General features: G+C 45.5%; 1 protein-coding gene across 9 annotated transcripts in view; it reads left to right on the plus strand.

The window, feature by feature from the left end:
• USP19 (ubiquitin specific peptidase 19) overlaps window positions 1–22,104 on the plus strand; it is a 638,025-nt gene that overhangs the window by 52,244 nt on the left and 563,677 nt on the right. For 6 of the 9 annotated variants that reach the window (XM_085624331.1, XM_085624330.1, XM_085624323.1 and 3 more), the window contains exon 2: window positions 8,491–8,767. In XM_085624331.1, the coding sequence (XP_085480457.1) occupies window positions 8,626–8,767 (142 nt within the window). In that variant the 5' untranslated portion in view covers window positions 8,491–8,625. Of the gene's footprint in view, window positions 1–8,490; window positions 8,768–17,388; window positions 17,437–22,104 lie in introns of those variants that run through there. The other 3 variants (XM_085624327.1, XM_085624328.1, XM_085624329.1) reach the window with 2 other exon arrangements.

Genomic DNA, 22,104 nt, shown 5'->3' on the forward strand with positions numbered 1-22,104 from the left:
CGAATGGGAACTACACCCCAAGGTTCTACTCCCCTTCTTCCAAAAGTGGGGACAACCAGACATAGACCTGTTCGCCACTCCCGAAAACACAAAATGCCCAACCTTCGCCGCCAGGTTTCCACACCCACAGTCGAAGGGCAATGCCCTATGGATGAACTGGTCAGGCAGATTTGCGTACGCCTTTCCGCCTCTCCCACTAGTTCCATTTGTGGTACGCAAACTGAAACAACAGTCACTAACACTAATACTAGTGGCTCCCACTTGGGCACGTCAACCGTGGTTCACCACACTTCTGGAACTATCTTTAGTTCCACATCAAAAGCTACGCCTCTCCCCGGATCTGTTAACCCAGAACCATGGAGAAATCAGACACCCAGATCCTCAAACACTGAACCTAGCGATCTGGCTCCTGAGGTCTTAGAGTTTGGTTACCTCAATCTCCCTCCAGACTGTATGAATATCATAAAAGAAGCCAGACGCCCTACTACTAGAGCGTGTTATGCCGCTAAATGGAAACGATTTGCCATCTACTGCGCTAATAATCACATACATCCATTGGATGCTTCCATCCAAAACATCATTTGCTATCTACTACACTTGCAAAGATGCAATCTAGCGTATTCCTCTATACGATTACACCTAGCAGCCTTGGCAGCCTACTTGCAAAATAGGCAACACCTGTCCCTTTTTAAGGTACCAGCCATCAAAGCGTTTATGGAAGGTCTCAAAAGGATTCTTCCCCCAAGATTGCCACCTGCCCCAGTGTGGAATCTCAATGTGGTTCTAACAAGACTCATGGGCCCCCCATTTGAACCTATGCACAAATGTGAATTGCAATTCCTAACATGGAAGGTAGCCTTCCTTATCGCAATCACTTCCCTGCGCACAGTAAGTGAAATACAAGCCCTTACACTTGAAGAACCTTTCTTACAACTACACCGTAACAAAGTGGTTCTTAGGACAAACCCTAAATTTCTTCCAAAAGTGATTTCCCCTTTCCACCTTAACCAATCAGTAGAACTACCGGTCTTTTTCCCAAATCCAGACTCGGTAGCTGAAAGGGCCCTACATACCTTAGATGTTAAAAGAGCATTGCTTTATTACATCGACAGAACAAAACCTTTTCGAAAGACAAAACAACTCTTTGTTGCTTTCGCGCCACCACACAAAGGCAACCCGATCTCCAAATCAGGAATAGCCAGGTGGATAGTTAAATGCATCCAAATATGCTACCTCAAGGCTAAACGTACACTCACAGTTCCCCCTAGGGCGCACTCCACGCGTAAAATAGGGGCTTCTATGGCCTTCTTAGGCAATATTCCCTTAGAAGACATTTGCAAGGCAGCCACATGGTCTACCACGCATACCTTCACTAAACACTATTGTGTTGACGTGCAGGCCAAACAACAGGCCTCCGTGGGCCAGGCTGTCCTAAAAACTTTATTTCAAACTGCTGCAACGGATACAGGCGACCACCGCTAAGGGGAGCACTGCTGTATAATCTATCCTCAGTGTGTGATCTGCAGCTCATATGCCTCGAACGGAATATGCTACTTACCAGTATGCATCTGTTCTTGGCATGTAGAGCTGCAGAGTCACACACGCCCGCCCGCCTCCCCGGGACCTGTATCTGTTCCAGCATCCGTCTTACTTAGACATTACACATGGACATCCTTTCTTTCTTTTCTATATACTCCATCTTTTCCCATCATGGCAGAAAAACAATCTGCCGATGGAGTGGATGCCCATGCGCACTGTTGTCCAGGGGAGGAGTCACCAACCTCGTGACCAAAGACTTCTCCGAAGACAACAACAACCTGCAATCATCCGAGCCCAACACCAGATGGCGATCTTATCCTCAGTGTGTGACTCTGCAGCTCTACATGCCAAGAACAGATGCATACTGGTAAGTAGCATATTCCTTACCCATGCAACACTCGATGTTGTTTAATCAAGGATATTGTGCTGGATAACTAAACACTTATAATGTCCGAAAGGCGAGACCTATTGGCTATGCATTGGGGGTCCTTATAAGTGTTTAGGTAGAGCTATTGACTTTGCCAATGTTTCTAAGCTGTGCTGTAGAGAAGTGTGGCTGCTTTACAGCCTGCTGAGAAGTTGTAATTAAAAAGTGTAAGAAGCACTATAGTTATTTAGTTATTCAGATATTCAATATAAATATCATTTTAATACAATAATATTTTTTTATTTAGTTGACACTTTTGAACTGGAAGTAGCAGGACAACGGCTTAAATTAAGCCCCCTGCAGGGGCCTTCCTTATGTCCGTGTGTGAAGCGATTCGCTACAGCTTTGAGTAGCACACTAAGAAACACACTGATATGAGTTGTGACAGGATGGTGGGAGACAGGAGAGGCAGAGGTGAGTGTAGGGCCGGAGCTAACTTGTGGAAGGGTGGAGAGACCGGGTGTGTATGCATATGAAAGAAGGGGGCAGATAAAGGTGACTATGGTGTTAAGAGGAGCGAAACCGCAGACGTTACAAGTATTGTAAATATTGGCAAGATTAGTAAAAAGAGGACATGAAGCAAACCGGCGCTGCGGCGTTAGCTGAAAGGATAGTCTGACAATTGAATTGTCCTGTACCTGCCCATTCGAAATCGAGGCTATTTTTTTTTTTTTTTTTTTTACAGTTACGCCTTGTGCAGCATATATTTTGCAGCTGAGTGAGTGGTAGAGAGATATGGAAAACTTTGGCAGGTTGTGTGTGATCAGCAAATGGCAATAATTTAAGTTTACTTTCGATCTGTGCTGTGCCTGCCTGGTGTAACGGTGGCGGCGCTGGTCTGCTTAAATAGTTGTTACAGTATGATTTGTATGTAGGTGTGTGGAAGCGCCTAAGGAGGTGTTTACAGCATGTAGATTGCAAGTGACGGTTGTGGGGTGGGGTGGGGTGGGGTGAGGAGGAGGAGGAGTGAGGCGAGCAAAAGAAAGGGTTTTGCAATGAAAGTGCGTAAAATAAAAATGTCCCAACTTACAGGTATTTATATTCCCACAGCCGAGGCTCGGATGCTTTGTGTATTTTTTTTTTGTTTCATGCTAAATTCCACGTGTAATGCTAATTTGCCCATGTGCTTACTGTCATACACCGGTTTCAATTAAGGACCCTGCAGGACCCTACATAACGCCATTTGGTTGATCCTGCCCCTAAATGTTTGCGTGCTACATACATAAGAGCCTCTTTGTGGAATGGAACTATGTCAAATGACAGTGCGTTGTGCTTTATTTACTAAAATAAACTAAGGACCGGCACACACAGCAAATATTTTGTAGCGGCGTGAGTGGTAAAGAGATCTGGGAAACATGCTGCCCGCAAGCCATATAAATAGTTAATTAAAAGATTTTAAAACAGACGCAAAATAAAAGAGCGTCGGGTTCGAAGGAGGCCGCTAGGATTGGGGAAAGGAGAGAGAAAATTCAGAAGTGTGGAGGAAGGAAAACCAAGGGTGGAAGAAAGAAAGAGAAGGACGCAGCAGGGAAGAAATTAAACGGAAATGGAGGGTGTAGAAAATATACAGCAGGGGTGCCAGCACATGCAGAGCGCTCAAAGGAGAGAGGAAAAACAGAAGGAAAAAAAACTATGGGGGAGAGCAAAATTGGAAACCTGATAGAGTTAGACGAAGAGAGGGTGAAAGAAAACGAGGGAGAGAATTTGTGTGAAGTAGTGACGAAAGTGAGGAATGCAGTGTAGCGGCGGCAAAAGTGAAAGTAAGTTGTGTGAAAAGAGGCGGTAGTGACGAAAGTGAGATCGGCTTACTCTCATTGTGGCGGTGACAACAGTAGCGCAGATAGGTATGCAGCAAGAGGGGTAATGGCAGTGGACATATGGCAATACAAAGACTTCATAAAGCTTTAGATAAACTATGCTGTTCCACCTGTACCTCCCCAAATGGTTTAGCCTTCGATAGTTGGTGTTGATGAGGTATACTGTGCTAGTCTTAACAGTACGGGGCAGTTCATATCGAACAAGGTCTGACTGATTGACCACACGTATGTAGCGAGGGCATGAAATTGGGTGCGCAGCGCTACCCAGGATGGAGTACTGTTTTTGGAACACAACTAACAAATGGTGCAGCGTCCCTGGAATGAAGTGGGTGCAAACAATGTAGAGGACTGTGATAGTAACCTCACCACTGCAGTCATTCATCCCTCGGCTGCTGTTCAGGATTACACATGACTTAACAGAGGTCTCGAGGATAATAGTTAGGACGTCCTTCTTTTGGTCTGAGTTAATACGAAGGATGACCGAGGAGGGCATAGCGCGATACAGAGCTTGAGGTGCAAACTGAACATAGTACGTTTTCAAGCGCAAGATTTTTTAATTCATCATGTTTGATCAACCTAATAATAATAATAAATTATATAATTATAATAATAATAAACAGGGTGCGGGATACAGTTAACAGACAAGGCCCAAGAAAAATTCTGGGAAAACATTGGAGGAATGCAGTGTAGCGGCAGCAAAAGTGAAATTTAAAAAAACAAGCCCAGGAGTTGTGTGCGCGCGCTAAAAGAAAAGTTTTAAAAAGTACGTGAGTGGTGCGTGCGGGACGGCAAAAGTGAAAGCAGCTGCAGCGTCGCGTCTGGCGAGTGGTGTGTGATGTGCGCGCACCATGACGAGAGAGGAAAGCCAGATTGCGCCTCTGCTAGTCACTGTGCGCGTAACCGCCCCCTCTATCCCACCTAAAAAGCTGTGGTCGGCTTTTTAAAGCCCACTCACTAAATATCTCGCTAGAGCTGGCTCAGGCGAGACCTAAAAAAGTGAAAGAATGGTATGGTTCTGAGCTGGGTGCCAAACAGTCCAAAGTTAGATCATGGGAAATGGTGGAGTTTGAATAGACTTGTTGATCGACAATTATTGCGTTAATTAAATGTTTGATTTTGCCTCTTCTCAGTCTCTGCTTGGGACCAATTGCCTTCCAGACTGTTGCACTCAAGAGGTTAATGTTGAAAAAGAGTCTGTGAGAGATGCCCCCAGATCAGGAGTCGGACATGGTTTAAACAGCTCTTGTGACCAAAATGTCCGAAGGGACAAATGAGTAGTTCATAGGTCTGGACACTTGCAAGGTTTTTGGTTCACCTTCAGTTGCTAGGATTTGCATGGTTATCTTTTGCATTGCTTGGTAGCTTATATATTCTGTAAGTTGCCAATCAACTTTTCTGCCTTTGTTGACATTTGTTAACTGTGGTTACCAAGTGGTTTTCTTTGCTACTTCCTCCTGCTGCAGGGCTCAAATAAGGAAGAAGTCACGCTTTTCCACACAAAGCTTTACTAATGCTCCAAGATTGGTCTGTCAGACTGCATCAAAAAGAACCTTTGCACCGAGGTTTCTGCAGTGATTTATTTGGCCTACTGTCCTATTTCTGTTGCTGATGTAGCGACAGACCTCAGCAGTAAAAATAAAAGAAAACACTAGTAAAGCATCTGTGAGACCTTTTCTCTGGGCCCTGGATGGTCGTTGGTTCCCTACAGCCATCTCTTCCTGGGCCTCTCTCTTACCACTTTTTTCCCATGACCTTGAACACTATTCCACTGCCATTCGGTAACAAAATTACTGCTCTTATACACTCTTTGCAGAGGTCGCAAGGCCCGGACGTTAAGGTTTTATCCAGAAGGTGGACATCTGTTTGGAATTCAGTATTTTTTTTTTTAATCTTCTTTTTAATAGCATGTCTTTATTGTGAGGCTTTATTGTGCGTCAGAGAGAACACCTCAGAGAGAACACCGTGCATATACAGAAGAAGTGATAAAAACTGTTAAGAATTTATGGGTCAAGGGAGACCTGGAAATGGCGGTGGCAACCGTGGGCTCCAGATTTTAATTAATTTGGAATTCTGTTTGTGTTGTTTCCTAGTGTCTTGTAGGTTGGTGCTGTTCGAAGATCAGCAGAAGTGAGGTCCAGAAGGAAACTGTGTACAAGAGAAGGCTCTGTTTTGCTCTTGAATTATTTTCCATTTGAGTGTAGCGAGGAGTTCTGTCAATCTACTCCTCAGACCTCTTTATACTCCTAAGATGTTGAGTTAAGAAGGAATGGGGTGATTTAGATGGATGACTTTGTAGGTAAGATGTCTTATTTTGAATTTGAGCCCTAAAGGGTTGGGCAGCCTATGTAGTTCTTTGAGGATGAGCATAAGCTTTTGAGTGGAGAGCTGTGGTCTAGTGGTTTAGTGAAGCACTGCTTCAATATCTTCTTGATGTGGGCCAACTTTGATGTTGAAATCCCAGTTAGATCTGCTTCTTCAGAAATCAGGGTAATTAATCTAATGGGCAACAAATGAAACGCGAAGGCTCTAACATTTTCTTCGGTTTGAGGTACAACCCTGAGAGTTCTGTAGTACTTACATAGGGAGACCAAAAAACACAAACAGATTGCCATCTTTGAACATTGTTATCCCAAGTGGGCAGTTCTGTGAGTTCTCTCCTACAAAGGAAAATCTTCAGTTCTCAGATCGCTAGTAAGTGTTTTCCCAGTCCGTACACAGGGGAACAAATATGTTTGAAGTTACAGTCCATCACATATGTTGTCATAGGTCTTTCATTTGCCTTGGTTTCTAAGTGGCTCATGCTACACCTGAGTGAATATTAGCAGGTTTAAGCACAAGCTGCTCACAATGTGCCAAAACTGTGATAACATCCAAAAATTGTTTAAACACTCAAAGATCCACCATCCAAAAATTTACCTAGATGCAATTGCAGTAAAATGATTTATTCTGTGTGCCAATTGTTTGTTTTTGAAAGAAAATTTAAACCCAGTAAACGGGGCTGCTGGGACTCAGTGGCATGGTGACACGTGCTGGACAGAGTTAAGGGGGGAAAGAGTTAGAGGTCCAACTGCTTTCCAGAGTCTACTAGTGCAGAAGAGGAACTATTGGTGTTGGGACATCAACCTCTTCTTTAAATCACCATTATCTCAGAGCAGTAGAAAGAGGATGCAAACCTTTGGAATCGGCGTGCTCAAAGGATGGGTGTTTAGTGGAATATATTCCTGTAATTCTGTGGTCTCTGTAAATCTTCTAATGTATTTTACTTTTGTGATCCAATGACCGTCTTCAGAGCCAGACTTCAGAGCGTAAGTATCATTTCTAGTCACGTTGGAAGTTTGGTTCACCAGAGCTGAACTTGTGTTTGTATATCCGGCTCTCCAAGTCTGTGGTGAAGCCAGTGATTTTGTAATGTTAAGTTGGCTATTTTAATTTAGTTCTTCAGTCCATTTCTTCCTCCTACTTTTGATATGGTTTGAGGCAGAGTGTACAGAAGTTTTTCTTTTCTCTGATGAGCCTCTGAGTGATTCAACAATGTGACAATGCTGTGATCCGTGCAAGTAGACCGTTGAGAGTGAACGCAGAGTGATGACCAACTGAGTGAGAGCGGGTCTTCTTAGCACTACTGTTCATCAGCAAAGCTTCGCTTCCTGGGTTAATTATCTGTATTACTGACACTTTGGAGAAGACCTAAATGGAGAGACTTGAGAAGAAGACAAAATAAATCACATTGCAAGAGGTGAACACTTTCAGTGCGTGAAGTTGATGAGATTGATGGCAATGGTCTCAAAAGAGCATAATTTAGCTTTCAATCAACTGCATTGGGTTAAAGGGCAAGGTGTTGTGACATGATTAACTTTTCTGAAGTAATTTATACAGTGCATCCTCACAGAGCAATGTGTGTGTCCTTCTCTGCAACAGAGCTTTTCTCCGGAAATCGGTTTTCATAGTGGTATGTTAGGTTGCATCAGGTTGGGTAAGGTCTAGTAGGTGAATCTCTGAACCCCACTGGTCTTTGAGATATAATTTGGTTGATCCTTTACTGTAAAACTGCATTGCCGTTGCTCCTTCCTTCTGCTGGTCTTGTTCAGTAACAACTACCTGTTGAACTTCATTGAGTGTCACTACATAGAGCATGGTATTTTGTTGATGTGTGAGTCCTTATCTTGAGATTTTGGGACCGCCCCCGTTATAGGAAGCACCACACACACGGGGAGACAGTAACAGATTGGTCGTGTTTTTGAGTATTATTTTGCATACCAGAACATGCATCTCACCCTCCCACCGAGTGGCAAACAGGCTGTACCCGGGTAAGAATTTGGCACCTTGGCTGACAAAGCTCACATGCCAACTTGAAGATGGGTACTTTTTCACACAATGCCATGTATTGCACATCCACATTTGCAAAAGGACGGTACACGATTGACGTTTAAACACTTGTTTTGCATTCCTAATCTTTGTGTGGCCAGAAAGGACCAGCTTAATACATGTTTGCATAGTTTCTGGAATTATGAGCAGAACTGACCTTTTCCCTTTATTTTCAATCACCAAGAAACCATTGGTAATCGTGCGCTCTAGAAATAGTAATAACAAGCGCGCAGCAGCTAATCTTGTTGATCACTAAATCGTCAGCTTAAATTTTCCTAGACTCTTAATGTTTTTATTATTAGAATATATTTGTTAATTTTAGTTTTTTCCTCTATTTTCCAGCCATTTATTCATTGTTGGAGAACTTGACCACGCAGAGTCGCCAAGATAGCCGGGCCAGGTAGAAAACGTCAAACCCCTAACCCAGACTCCATCACCGACCCCACTGAGCCGTTTGTGCCGATCAAACGGTTAAAAATGTCCAGCAGTGCAGGTGCCACTGGGCAGAGAAGAACCTCTCATGGGGTCAACGATGCGTCCAACAAGAAGAAATTGAAAGACCGGGCTAACCTAGAGAGTAAAGAAGGAAAGAGGTTGTCCAGCGGTGATTCGAAAAGAGGTACGACTTGCGAGACATTTCACTGCTCCATATATAAATCGTTACCAATTTTCAAATCTCTTTGAGCTTTGCTGGTCAGAGGTTACAGCCTAAAAAATATCTATGCTCTTTATTAAACGTCCGCTAATTCTAACCACTTCAGTGACGTGTAGTCCGCCATGTTTCTCAGAAGTTCCTCTGTTGCTTGCATTGCAGCCTGTTCTCAGACTTGTGTAATGCATATCGATATATTCCCTTCAGACGTAAGTCTCTACTCCACACAGGTCTGTTTAAGGCAGTTTGTTATACCTGCTTTTTATCAATCTTGTAGTGGAGCATTTTTCAGCAAACTGGAGGAAAAAATGCCAGTTCTGGCAAAGTTTGGAAAGTGGTCTGTAGCAACATTGGGCTACCTGAATAGGATTTGCTGCTTGCGTTTACAAACTGTTGCATACATTTCTGTCCTTTTCTGGGATAGACTGAAGCCAAAATGGAGAGGAACCTTTTTGTACAAGGAATTACTTTTGTGATATAACTTTGTTGCTTCTGTTTTAGTGCAGCCCGAAAATTTCACATAGTCCTATTCCAAATGAGTTACTTGGAGTGTTTCTTCAAGATGTCCCTTTTGATAGTATGAACACAAACTTTTGTTTTACTGTATGTGTTGGCATTGCCTTTTTTGAGAGCGCATGGTTTTGTAGATGAGACAGTGATTTTGCCATCCAACCCGGGTACCACTTTTACAGTTGATATTGTGAGATGTCCCTGCGGTCAGGCTGGAAATTCATCACCTTCCATTTGGTGGTTTGTTGCAGGACTGTAGAAAAAGCAGGATCTTAAGCAGGGTAGCAGAGAACAGGCATGGCAGCAGAACAGTGAGCAGGCTGGGACAATATGTTGAGGGGAGAGAGAGAAAGAGACAAGCGAGTGCAGGAACTATGATACCAGTAGCCTGTCACAGACTAGAGAGACTCCTGGTGCGTGGGTGTCCCTATTGCTGAGCACTGCCAGTGCATGGCAGGAACCTAGGAAGTTGGTGCTGTCATGTCATGCTCATCTGTTTCAGCTCTATGTACAATTTGACACATCATGAAACCGTCCAGCTCTGTGGTACTCGTTAAAAAGCTGTCCAAAAAAAGAGTTGCCCAGGCTATACCAAAAGGGACCGGGTATTCTAGCACAACTGAAAAATAAAAATATCCCTTTTGTGTTATTCAACACTACTCAAATGAGTTTATATGCACACTACAGTGAACCAAAGAAAAGAATACATAGATTTCAAATATAACAGCACATAGACTGAACTTATATTCTTGTCATTTTATTATTTGCATCTTTAACACAATTTAAGCAGTATTGTATCCATTTAAAAACGCTTTTCATTACATATTATTGTACATATTTTCATAAAATCAAGCACAAATATTTAGAGAACGGTATCTTTTACAATAATTCTTTCAAAAGTTATTAACATTATTCGAACCAATTTTATATGCTTCTCAGTACATATCATAATCTTAAAAGCATATTTTTTATTAAAAGCAGATTAACTGTGTCCTTTTTGTACTCGTTAAAAAGCTGCCTTGCAGAGTAAGAGCCTTTATTATTGATTATAATGTTATAGGTGACCATTGTGACTCAGTTATAAATAAGACTGCTTGTTCATCTGTCATTTTATTTGATCATTTGCGTGGCTTTGGCAAATGAATACAAAGAAAACAGGTTGTAAAATGCATAACGCATTGCACAAGTTATATTTTTCATTAAAAACAGTTAACAAACAATTGTAACGGATAGTAATATCTTTAGCAGCAGAAGCCTGTCCTGTAACAAATTTCTACTCTGTTACAATCCATTTTTTATTCATTCCCAAACTAAGTAAGCTTTGCTGTTGGTTGCAGCTGTCTCAATTTCCGTTCTCTTCAAATGCAGGACTATTTGTTCTCGGAATCCAGAAATAGTTGGTGGTCTTCCAGTGCTTGAAGGATTTTCTACTTTTCTATAAAGCCATGGCAAGTGTTTTTTCCCTCCCAAATATTTTTATTGGCATTTTAGACATCTGATACATTTCGTATACGTTCCATAACAACATCAACTTTCCTAGTGTATTGATAGCATTACAGAGCAAACCGGGATATGCGTAAAGATTCCTATATATACCTTTTCATATCCTTGGCATTTTCCCCATACAAACGTAATGGCCTGCTATCTATTTGACCACCTGCTTTTATCTCATCATGACAGAATCTCAACTTTTAGCTCTTGATTAGTTGTGGATTGAGGGTCATATCCCAGTTAGCCCTGTGACAGGAGCACTAAAGGAAGGGGGCAGTCTGAATAAGTCGCAAAAGGTGGGTGTCGCACAATGAACGGAGGTTAATGTAATTCAATGTAATAGCCAAGTTGGAAAAAAAACTACAACGCAGAAAGAAAAAAGTGCAATGCGAACAATAACTGTTTGAGAGCCATAATCTATATCCATAAACTAGTTTGCTTGGGTGGGCTGTTCATCAGTAAGAGTCTTAATTGTACCTCATAGAGTCTGAAGTATGAGTCTCCGAGTCCAGGGGCAGGTAAGGACCAACGGGTCTGACCACTCAAATCAAGATATGAGTGAGGGCCCTACTCTGGGTAACTCTCCGTAGCTCCAGCCAGCGTCTCCCCGCCGCTCTCCCCATCCATCTCATCTCCTTGAGTTTTATCTCTGGGATCATCAGAAGCTTCTCGGTCTGACCCTGAGGCATCTACCGAGTGCTCCCAGCTCCCTAGGATTTCATTCCAGAGGCCTGCTAACGGGCGGTGTCTCCGGATCCCTCTGGCATCCTCCCTGAGGAGAGCACTCTCCTCCACTTCTGCCGTGGACTTAACGTCTTGTACCCATGTGTCAAATCTGGGGCCTCCCACCGATTTCCAAGCCATTTCTATCCTGCGTTTGGCTAATGCTAGTGCCAGGTCCCAAAACGTAGTCCCCGCTTTGCGCTTCTTGGGTCTAGGAAACCTTCTCAGTAGGCAGGCCTCTATTTGGCGTTGAATTGCATGCCCCAGTGTGAGTTGTAGTTTTTCAAGGACCTCATTCCAGAACACCATAATGGTGGGGCTATTCCATGTCATGTGGCAGTATTCCGCATCAGATAGCCCACATTGTGGGTACCTCCATGTTCCACCCTCCCTCCCCCCCCCCCCCCCTCCCCTCTCCTGGAAATCATCTGCAATCTATGGGGTGTAAGGTATGCCATATGTGAGAAGTTGAATTGGTTATATTTAAGCCTCATATTGTATGAAACCTGTTTTGGCTAGGGCATTATTTTGTTCCAGTCCCTATCTGTAATCTCTCGGCCCAAGATAATCTCCCATCTAGCCTTCAAGCCTGTCAGGTGCCCCCTCCCCATATCACTCAAGGAGCGGTAGAACCATGTAACCAAATGGTGGGCTGAACCCATCGTGAGTAGGAGTGTAGCATGGGGGGGGGGGGGGGGGGAGGGTTTCGTCTCATCCATTGTTCCCCAGTTCCGTTAAGGTCTGCACTAAAGCCTCATAAGTCAGCAATGCTCTCTGGGTAAGGTATATTGCTCAGATAATTCCTCGAATTATATCAGCGTTCCCAGTGAAAAGCAGTCCCCCCACCGTCCGAAGTCCCTGCCTCACTCCAGTCTGACAACTGGGCGGATGGAAATCAAACGAGCGGACTCCTATGTGGGAGTCCTAATAACAGCAGATTGGGCGCGTACAGTGGTGTGCTTTGGGTCCGTATCTGGCTATGACTCCAAGAATACAGCACTGCTCACAGCTCATATTTGGATTCGGAATATCCACATTCTGCCGCAGCATCAGGGCAAAGGAAGACCCTGGTGAGGGGCCAGGGCACCAGGTCCAGGGGATCACGCCTGTAACATCCAGCCATCTGGCTATCCACTGCAAATGTGCTGCCAAATAGTACAGTTCAAAGCCCGGCGCATCCATGCAACCCTTATCTGGTGGGCACTGCAGCACCTCAAGGGGCACCCTATGGCGTCCTCGAACCCAGATTAGCTCGCGAAGTAAGACATCTACCTGCCTGAACCAAACTGCAGGAATTTGGATAGAGAGGTAGGGGGGGTGTGTGTTAGTGTGTGTGTTAGTGTGTGTGTGTGTTAGAGTGTGAGAGTTAGTTAGTTAGTTATAAAATCACCAGCTTGGAGACAGCAATTCTTGCCATGAGGGAAAGTCGCCGGGATCTCGAAAATGGGACACACCCTTTAGGAGTGTATGATATAATTGGGTACCTAAAGGAGTTGGGAGACCACCGAAGCTCCAGTGGGAAATTGTGCCAACAAGCTGTGTTCTCAACACAGGAAACTGGTAGGTTTTAGTATGGTCGAGGCGTAACCTAGACACCTACCCGAACTCTTCTATGCGGTCAGTCGCCTCTCTTGCTCTCCCAGGACCATCTGCCAAATGTAAGAGAAGATCATCTGTGTATAGCAAGGTGATCTGTTCCTGCCCATCAACTGTATTGCCACTGGCTGCCACATCTCTTCAAAACAGTTCTGCTTGTGGTTCTATGGCCAGAGCGAAAAGCAAGGGGGACAGTCTGTATCCCTGTCTAGTCTCCCGAAAAATCTCATATGTGGTAGAGACCGTAGAGCCTATTCTAACCTTGGCTGTCAGTTCGGTATAAAGTAGTGTCACCCATCGAACCCATCTCTCCCCGAGACCCATATTTCGCATGACGTCCATTAGGAAGTTCCATCGTATCGAATCAATAGCATTCTCACGATCAACTGACAAGAGCATACATACAGTCTGCTTACCTTACACAGCAGGGTGGTATAGCACATGGTAGAGTCTTCGCAGGTTAAGTGAGGTACTGCAGCTTGGTATGAAACCATTTTGATTTTTATGAAAGGGCACCTTCATGTAAGGGAGCGATATATTTGGCAACACCTTACTAAGGAACTTTTAAGTCCCTTTTAAGCGTGGATAAAGGGTGAAAGGCAGCGGTGAGAGCTCCTGAAGCGAAAGGAGGGGAATCATGAGGGCACTTCTGGTGGCCTCAGGCAAGCGGCCCAACCACAAGGACTTGGCATGTAGCGTGACTAGTTTGGGGGCTAATATGCCCACATAGGTCAAGTAAAACTCCGAGCGTCAATCAGGCCCTGGGGTTTTCCCCGTAGCCATCTTCTTACTGGCTTGTTGTATTTCTGGAGTTGTGATCGGTTCCCTTAATGAGGTGCCTGTCCTCGGAGGCACGTCCGAGAGGCATATGCAGATCAAAAACGCGCACTGCACGGATTCTGGGAGTGCCTCTGGGCGACTGTAGAGGTCCTCGTAAGAGGTTTGGAACTCATCATTAATGGGCCGCAGTAAGTAGATGTGTGCATCTGAAGCAGCAATTGAATGCAAAATGGGACGCCATGCAGTTCTGGACGACTAAGCCAAGCCAGCAACGCCCGTACCTACCTTCCTCGTAATATGTGGCTAAATGAGTCTTTCAGTCATGAAATCTCAGTTTTTCTAGAACAGCATTATACAGTGCTTTTGAATCTAGCAGTTTTTGGTGAGCAGAGGGGTCTAATCCTAAGGTGTGGATTGTGGTATCTGTGTGCAGTTCCCCATGAAGCTACCTGCGGACACCCACCGACTGGCCCATACAATGACCGCGATTTACGGCCTTTAAGGGGTCATGTGGTGGGGGTGTAGGCTTCCTATGTCCAAATACCAAGCTGATGCTCCGGTCCAAACTAAGTACTTATACCAACCGCAGGAAAAGTCTAGTGGGTGATCTTCCAGCGGGGCACTGTCCAGGATAGGCACAGGGCACTACGGTGCACACCTATTATGGTCCCCTCCCGAGGGAACCACACAGTAAAAGCTTGGGCAAATTTAATGACCTTTTTTGCTTACATTTTTGCAGGCAAACAGTAACTATGAATCTCTTTACAAGTTTTTAGCTTCATTAAAATATTCAGACTAAGCCTTGGCAGAGCTAAGGAAAACGTATCCTACGCATTAGAGGTGGACGAGCCAACAAATTAACAGGGAGAGCGGAACCAGGGCGTTTGCCTGAGCTCATAAAAGCCCATGCACGAGCCGAGCCCTGATAATGTTTGGCACGTAAACTGTGCAATAAACACCATAATAAAGGTCAGTTAGAATGAGTATTCACTCTTGCCACACAAATGGGATATTCTTTAGAAGTCCTTAACACGATTTTCAAGGCCTGGGATTGTGCATCCAACAACTCTTTCGCCCCTTTTCCTGAACATCAGATGCAACCAGTTCCCTTCCTGAATGGTTACAGAGACTCGCTCGCTAATGGATGGCCTGGTGTTGGACAGGCCGGGTGTGTTCTTGTGTATCTTCTCTCCTGCTCTGATACCAATCATAGACTGGGCTGCTAGAACATGCAGATGCCTCTGGTTTGAGTTTGCCAAGTCTGGTCCTCAGATTTGCTGTGTGTGGACACGAGGGTCCTATATTTGCATTCTCCAGCAGAAAACCTATGTAAGGTGCTTGGTGCACGGTTCTGCGGGTGATTGCCAAGGCATAAGACTTTTCTTTGAGATATTAAATGTTTTTGCAGCTTCTAGGTAGTCCAGCACCAAGAGATGGTATGAGAACAGATGGATGAAATTCTGCCACTGGGCACTGTAGAACACCAACCTACTCAATGTATGATGTATATTTGTCTCATCGCCTAGTCAAAACTTGTTCTGGTGGACATTTGTAGGTTTTCCCATTGACATTAGAAGCTTCGCCACTGCCAAGGAGGCCGTTTAGACATCTGACAGGACTATAGCTTGTGTTTCTCTTCCAGGGGATCCTCATCAATAGTCATAAGCACTGAATATTCCCGCCCACGTGCGGGGACATTCAGTGCTAATGACTTTGATGAGGATACCCCTGGAAGAGAACTAGGATTACAGGTAAGTAACTTATCCTTCTCTGGCCAAAGACCCATGACCTCCTGGTACCTGAACCTGGTCAGTTTAGTGAACAGAATATTTCAGCTATTTCCTTCTACGTAAAATTGAACTTCCAAGAAGTATTCTTGGTTTGTGTTCATAACATTGGCCAGATGCTTAAGTAAAGTCAGTGCCGTTATGTTAAGTACTAGTTAAGTGAGACACTTTATTTACAGCAATTTTGGGGGATGGCTATATTGAATGAAACACTAAATAAAAGCATAGTTCTCATCGATATCAGTCCCCGTGTATAGAGTTCATGTTGGAACACTCTTGTTTTAGGAACCCGTCAAAGTTCTGAAAAGAATAAAATGCCAAAAGAAATGAGATATTGAGCATAAAAAATGCTATCAAAAATGTAATGTGCAATCTCCAATGTTTGAGAAATGGAATGGTGATTGGGGGATTTCCATAGTCCTTGTTAATAAAGTCATTAAGTGATGTACTGGGAATGTTTGAAGCGTGACACACTGCCATTTTAAGGTTGGAGGAACACTGTTGACAGTGGTGTCATGTGTTGTCTAATTTCACGTCCGTGACACTTGGTTAATATGTAGGAGAATCCCCGATTAGGGGTATGTTTGGCAGAAGTTGCTTGCAGTATCTCCTTGTAAGTGTAGCAGACGTCCTAGACTTATTACATTGCGGGTGGATTCAAGGGGTGATCTGAAAGAGGCCAAGCACAGTCTGTTGGTAGGTTGCCGTTAGTTCTAAGCTTCTAGTTAATACTGCTTGTGTTAGAGCAATTTTAAATCTGCATTTGTTTTCGCAACAGGCACAATTTTACAGCGATATAGAGGAAAACGTCATGTCTGTGACTCCATGTTCTGTGCGTCAAGTGAAGACCATTGACTGCAAGTGCCAGGAACTCCAAGAGAGCTCTTGTCCTATGATGGTGGAGTTCCTTTGGACGAGCGGAGTCTCTAGGGCCTTGATTGTTGAGATGCCTGGGCTAGAATGAAGGGATCCCTGCTAACATTGCACCTTTGTGCTCTTAAAGTAAATCTAAGCCACACAAGCAGTGGCTGCCTTCACCATTTCTGTGAGATTGAGAGTAAACAGGAGTACTTCAGCAGTTAAAGCACAGAGGGCAGTTACACTTTAACCGAATCCAATTATACACCCATTCCTTCTTTGGGATAAATGGTTTCTGGTAAAAAAAAAAAGCTCTCCTTGAGCACTGAAAATGCGTGTTTTGTTTGCTGGTAAAGGCCGTCTCGTACTGTCTGCTTGTCCCTAATTGGCATAAACACCCTGGGTCCTCTGCAGCAGACGTCACTGCAGTGCATCAAGTATACTGCTCGAGGCAATCACTGCTAGCATAGATGAGAGATTGCCCCCACCCCCCATCGGGCTGACTGCAAAATATCCTCTTGTAACTGAAACCTCTTACTCTGAAACGAAGTTATTTGTAGTGGAAATGTTTTGAGCTGTAGTTTCACTTTAACCCGGCATTACAGGTATCTAGACATCACCTTCTTGAGTGAATCTGTGCAGTACGTCACCGAAAAGAATCCATTGTGTGTACATTTTTTTGTTAAGTGCTTCCAGCTATTCTGGCGTAAAAATATACTTGTCCAAAAACCTTCAGAAAAAACAAAATGAAACTAGTTTGTGTCATCTTCCAATAAGAGCCGCGTTTTACGGTCTATTTATGTTTTTGTGTTTATGATGTGGTGAATTTCACTTGATCTGCAGAGTCCTCTCCATCTGAGGAAATCATTGGTTCAGATCAGGACGTGGACGGTAAGTGCACATACACGACTGAGTGCTGACCTCTCAGATGATGTATAACAAATGACTAACTTGTTTGTTTTAAATATCTCATGAAATGCCCGGGCTTTACCTGCAATCTGTATGACTCCAGCTCTTCTCTACACGTCCCAGTGGTTACAGACTGACTAAATGTCTCCATTTACTTCAATGCAATCGCCCTTTCCCAAAGCGGTCATCCATTTTTACTTAAAAAGAATAAACCCCTCCCAGAAATCCCATCCCTCCCTAAACCGCATCCTGTAGGTAAGAAGCCCTTCAAAAAGAAGGATGATGAAGGAAGTAGGGCGAGCGAGGCGGAGATCCGAAAGTATTGGGATGAGTGAGAAAGTATTGAAGTAATGAAGATTACTAATAAGTAATCCAGGCGTTACCTCCTCTTCACCTTCCTCGTCCCATGCCTTACTAAGTGAGGATTGCCCAAACTAAGAATCCTTCGTCAGTTGTTAACTTACATTAGTAGTTGTGAACAAATAAACGCACGTATACTTGTTTATTCCTCTCTTCAATTCCTCTCATCTCCTTTTTTCCTAAGTATGATGCCCAACAAAACCAAAAACAAAAATACCCATTTAGCTGCAGAAAAAGGAAAGAACAGGAATAATCAAGCGAAATGGACTTCTCAATGAACACTGATCTGATTGTCAATTCAGCACCCTTAGCAACTTGCAATCTGTAATGAGAAACAGAAGTGGAAGGGGAGGTCCGGGTGGCAGCTCTACAAATATCTTCAGTAGAAAGCACCTTCCCGCTCGGCCCATGGCGCTGCCATCCCCATGGTGGAATAAGTCTTCACCGCACCAGGAATATCTTTACCACAGTCCTAGTAGGCTAGGACAATTATCATTTTTACCCATCACACTAAGGTGGAAGTAGATGGTTTCTTAGTTCTTTAAGCTCGATCGAAATTAATGCAGGTACTCTTATGTTCGAGGCATGTGGGCTGCTGAATTCATATCTGTGCATAGATCGCCGCCTAGTGTTGGGTCCGGATGTTTGCACGTTGTTGTCCTGGAAGAGTCTTCGAAGTATCCTGGGATAGGTGACTCCTCCCCTGGACTACAGTGCGCATGGGCATCCTCTCCATCCTCAGATTGTTTTTTTCCGCCATTGGGTTCGGATGTGCTATCTTGACTCAAGTTAGGAAAATCTTTTTTCAGGCCAAAAGGCCTTTAGTTCGCGTCGGTACTGTTCTCGATCGGTATCGATAGTATCTTTGTTAGTTTACTAACTTACAGAACAAACTTTCGCATCTTACCCGACCGTCGATTCGACATCAATGATGGAATCGAGGACGCCATTCAAGAGGTGTCCGGTATGCAATGCGAAATATCCCCACGTCGACGTCCATCCGGTGTGCAACAAATGCCTTTCACCGGATCACGACGAATCTACATGCATGGCCTGTGCCAGATTTCGATCCAAGAAGACACTACGGAATCGACGAGCGGCGAGACTCGAGGCGCAGCAAGCAGCACCGGCCCCGGCCGACATCTTGAACGCCGAGACCGAAGAAGTGGAGAACCTACCCTCCAGTCCCGTTTCCGAACATGACTCCGGATCGGAAGACGTCGACGAAACACTCTTTCGCAGAGATGAAGACGACACCTAGGTAGGAGACTACAATGAGGCCTTAGGGGCCGAAGAGAGTAGCTCCGGTGACAAGCAAGGCCTACCCGTTCAGACTGAAGAAAGGCCAGTGCAACAGTCTATGGCTCCGGTCGAGGGATCGCCTTCGGGCCTTACCCAAGACCTATCCCGCAGTTCTTCGGCCCCGCCCTCGGGCCCGGCCTCGGACATTCAGCGGCAGCCATTAATGCCCAAAACGGCTGGTTTCCCTTCTTCAAAACCGAAACCGAAAGCTGTATTGGTTCAATTGAAACCGAAAGTGGCGCTGGTCGGATCGAGGCCCTCCACACCTTCGACGCCAGCAAAACACATCGGCACCGAACGCACAAAACGAGACTTCGGTGCCGAACTCGAAGCGGCCGATGTCGGAGTCGACATAAGGAAGAAGGCCTTCGGTACCAAACCTGCTCGGCTACCGGCACCGACGCAATCGACTCCGACCCCAAAGGTCAAACAGCCTGCTGCGTCTCACACCGCTTCCACGGCGACACCAAAGCCACACTCATCGAAGAAGTCGACGGCCATTCCCGCCCCTCGACTCGATGACCCACCGGCGCCGAAAAAATCCACGACCGCCTCAACAGAACCGGCCGGTGCAAAAGAATCGAGGGCGCTCCAGACGCGACCCATTGCTGCGCAAAGCACCAAAAAGAAAATGGTCCTCCAGGACACGTCGGGCTCCGAACCAATTAAAGCTCCAGCAGCCTCTTCGACACCAGCCAACATTACTTTTGGCCTGCCACCATCCACGGCCCCGAAACTGTTCCAAATCAGGACACGGGTGACCCATACCACGATCACGCCTGCCGAACGCTCTGCGGAGACGTCTCCATCGCATCTAATCGACGCCGACACCGGCAGGATGATTATCCACAAACGGAAAATAACTTCGGAGCCGGCTTTGGACTCCTTCAGGATTCCACTTAAAAGAAAGCTGCCTGTGGCTTCAGAACCAGTTCTTTACGAACCTTTCCACTCACCCTACCAGGATCCACAATCCTTCTCTCCCACACACTCCGACACGGATGCGTTGGTGGACTACATGGGTGACCAAGTCCCCTACCCCGGAGACATGGACCCTGACGGCCAACAGGACCCTGATCAAACTTGGGATGACCCTGTGGACCCAGGTGCACCTATGGATGCACAAGACCCGCAACTCTATGGAGCAAAAACATCTCCCACAGAGGACACTGCAGCGTTCAACGCTCTAATTGAACGTGCTGCGGCCAATCATGGGGTGCAACTTCACTCGGACACCGTCGAGGACGACTTTCTTATGGATACTTTTGCATCCTCAGAAAGGAATATAAAAACTCTACCCATGTTGAAGGGTGTCCTCAAACCAGCTAAGGACATCTTCAAGGAACCCACCAGGGCAAGAGTGATAAACCCCAGGATCGACAAGAAATACAGATCAGCGCCTGGGGACCCTACTTACATCAGAGGCCAATTACCTCTGGATTCCATTGTCGTTGCGAATGCTCGCAAGAGGGCACACTCACAAACAACAGGTGACACTCCTCCCCCGGACAAAGAGTCCAAGGTGTTAAAGACCTCTGGCAAACGGGTTGCCGCACAGGCAGCCAACATATGGCGCATTGCCAATACTCAAGCACTCCTCGCTCGCTACGATAGAGCGCACTACGACACATTAGAGCAACTAATCCAACATCTCCCTGACCAATACAGAGAAGGTGCAGAGATCCTCATCAGGGAGGGACAGCTCCTCACAAACGCATCCATCAAGTGTGCGCTGGATGCCGCAGACACAGCTGCCAGGGCCATAAACACTAGCGTCATGCTGCGACGACATGCCTGGTTACGAATCTCCGGATTCAAACCTGAGGTGCAAAACAACATACTCAACCAGCCTGTCAACCCCGACTATTTATTCGGCCCGGAGGTTGACACCACCCTAGAGAAAATAAAAAAGGACACGGACACTGCAAAGTCCATGGGGGCTCTCCAGACTCAGTCCTTTCGGAGCGGCTCCTTTCGTCGCCCCGGAAATAGAGGAGCAGGTAGAGGACAGGGGTCACAGCAAACATACAACAAGGGCAATACACAAACCACCTACGATAAAAACACCCGGGGTGGATATCGTGGCTCCAGTACAAAGGGCAGAGGACGCGGCTACGGCAACACCAGGTCCTCCCCCAAGAACAAGCAGTGACGCCCTCTCCCTTCCTCCCGACCACATAACACCTGTCGGGGGAAGGCTACAAAGGTTCCTGTCCACGTGGACCTCCATCACCACGGACAGGTGGGTCAAAGATATTGTCAAATACGGTTACTGTCTAGAACTAACCTCCACTCCACCCACAATACCTCCAAAAAACCGTCCTATGTCCTCAGAGCACTTAACGCTCTTACAGCAGGAGGTGCAAAGTATGCTTCTAAAAGGCGCAATAGAGGTCGTACCCGTCCACGAGCAAGGTACGGGGGTGTACTCCCTGTACTTTTTAATACCGAAAAAGGACGGGTCACTCAGACCTATATTAGACCGGAGACCCCTAAACAGATACATTCTTTCCGAGCATTTTCACATGCTCACTCTACAGCAAGTCCTCCCGCTGCTCAAGCAGGGAGACTTTCTAGCCACACTGGACCTCAAGGATGCGTATTTCCACATACCCATTCACCCCTCACACAAAAAATACCTCAGGTTCACTGTTCAAGGGCAGCACTACCAATTCAAAGTCCTTCCCTTCGGCGTGACAACGGCACCAAGGGTGTTTACAAAGTGCCTAGCTACTGTGGCGGAACATCTACGGAGGCAGCACATACACGTCTACCCTTACCTGGACGACTGGCTCGTTCAAGCGAAGTCAGCCCAGCAATGTGCCAGCCACATGTCCCGCACCATTCACCTCCTTCACAGTCTGGGGTTCTCACTGAATTACCCAAAATCCCATCTACAGCCCGCACACGTACAACAGTACCTAGGTGCGACTATAAACACTCTGGCGGCCACAGCTCAGCCAAATTTGGTGAGAATCAACAGCATGC

The sequence above is a fragment of the Triturus cristatus genome, chromosome 9, assembly GCF_964204655.1.
Source record: "Triturus cristatus chromosome 9, aTriCri1.1, whole genome shotgun sequence".
Classification (NCBI taxonomy): domain Eukaryota; kingdom Metazoa; phylum Chordata; class Amphibia; order Caudata; family Salamandridae; genus Triturus; species Triturus cristatus.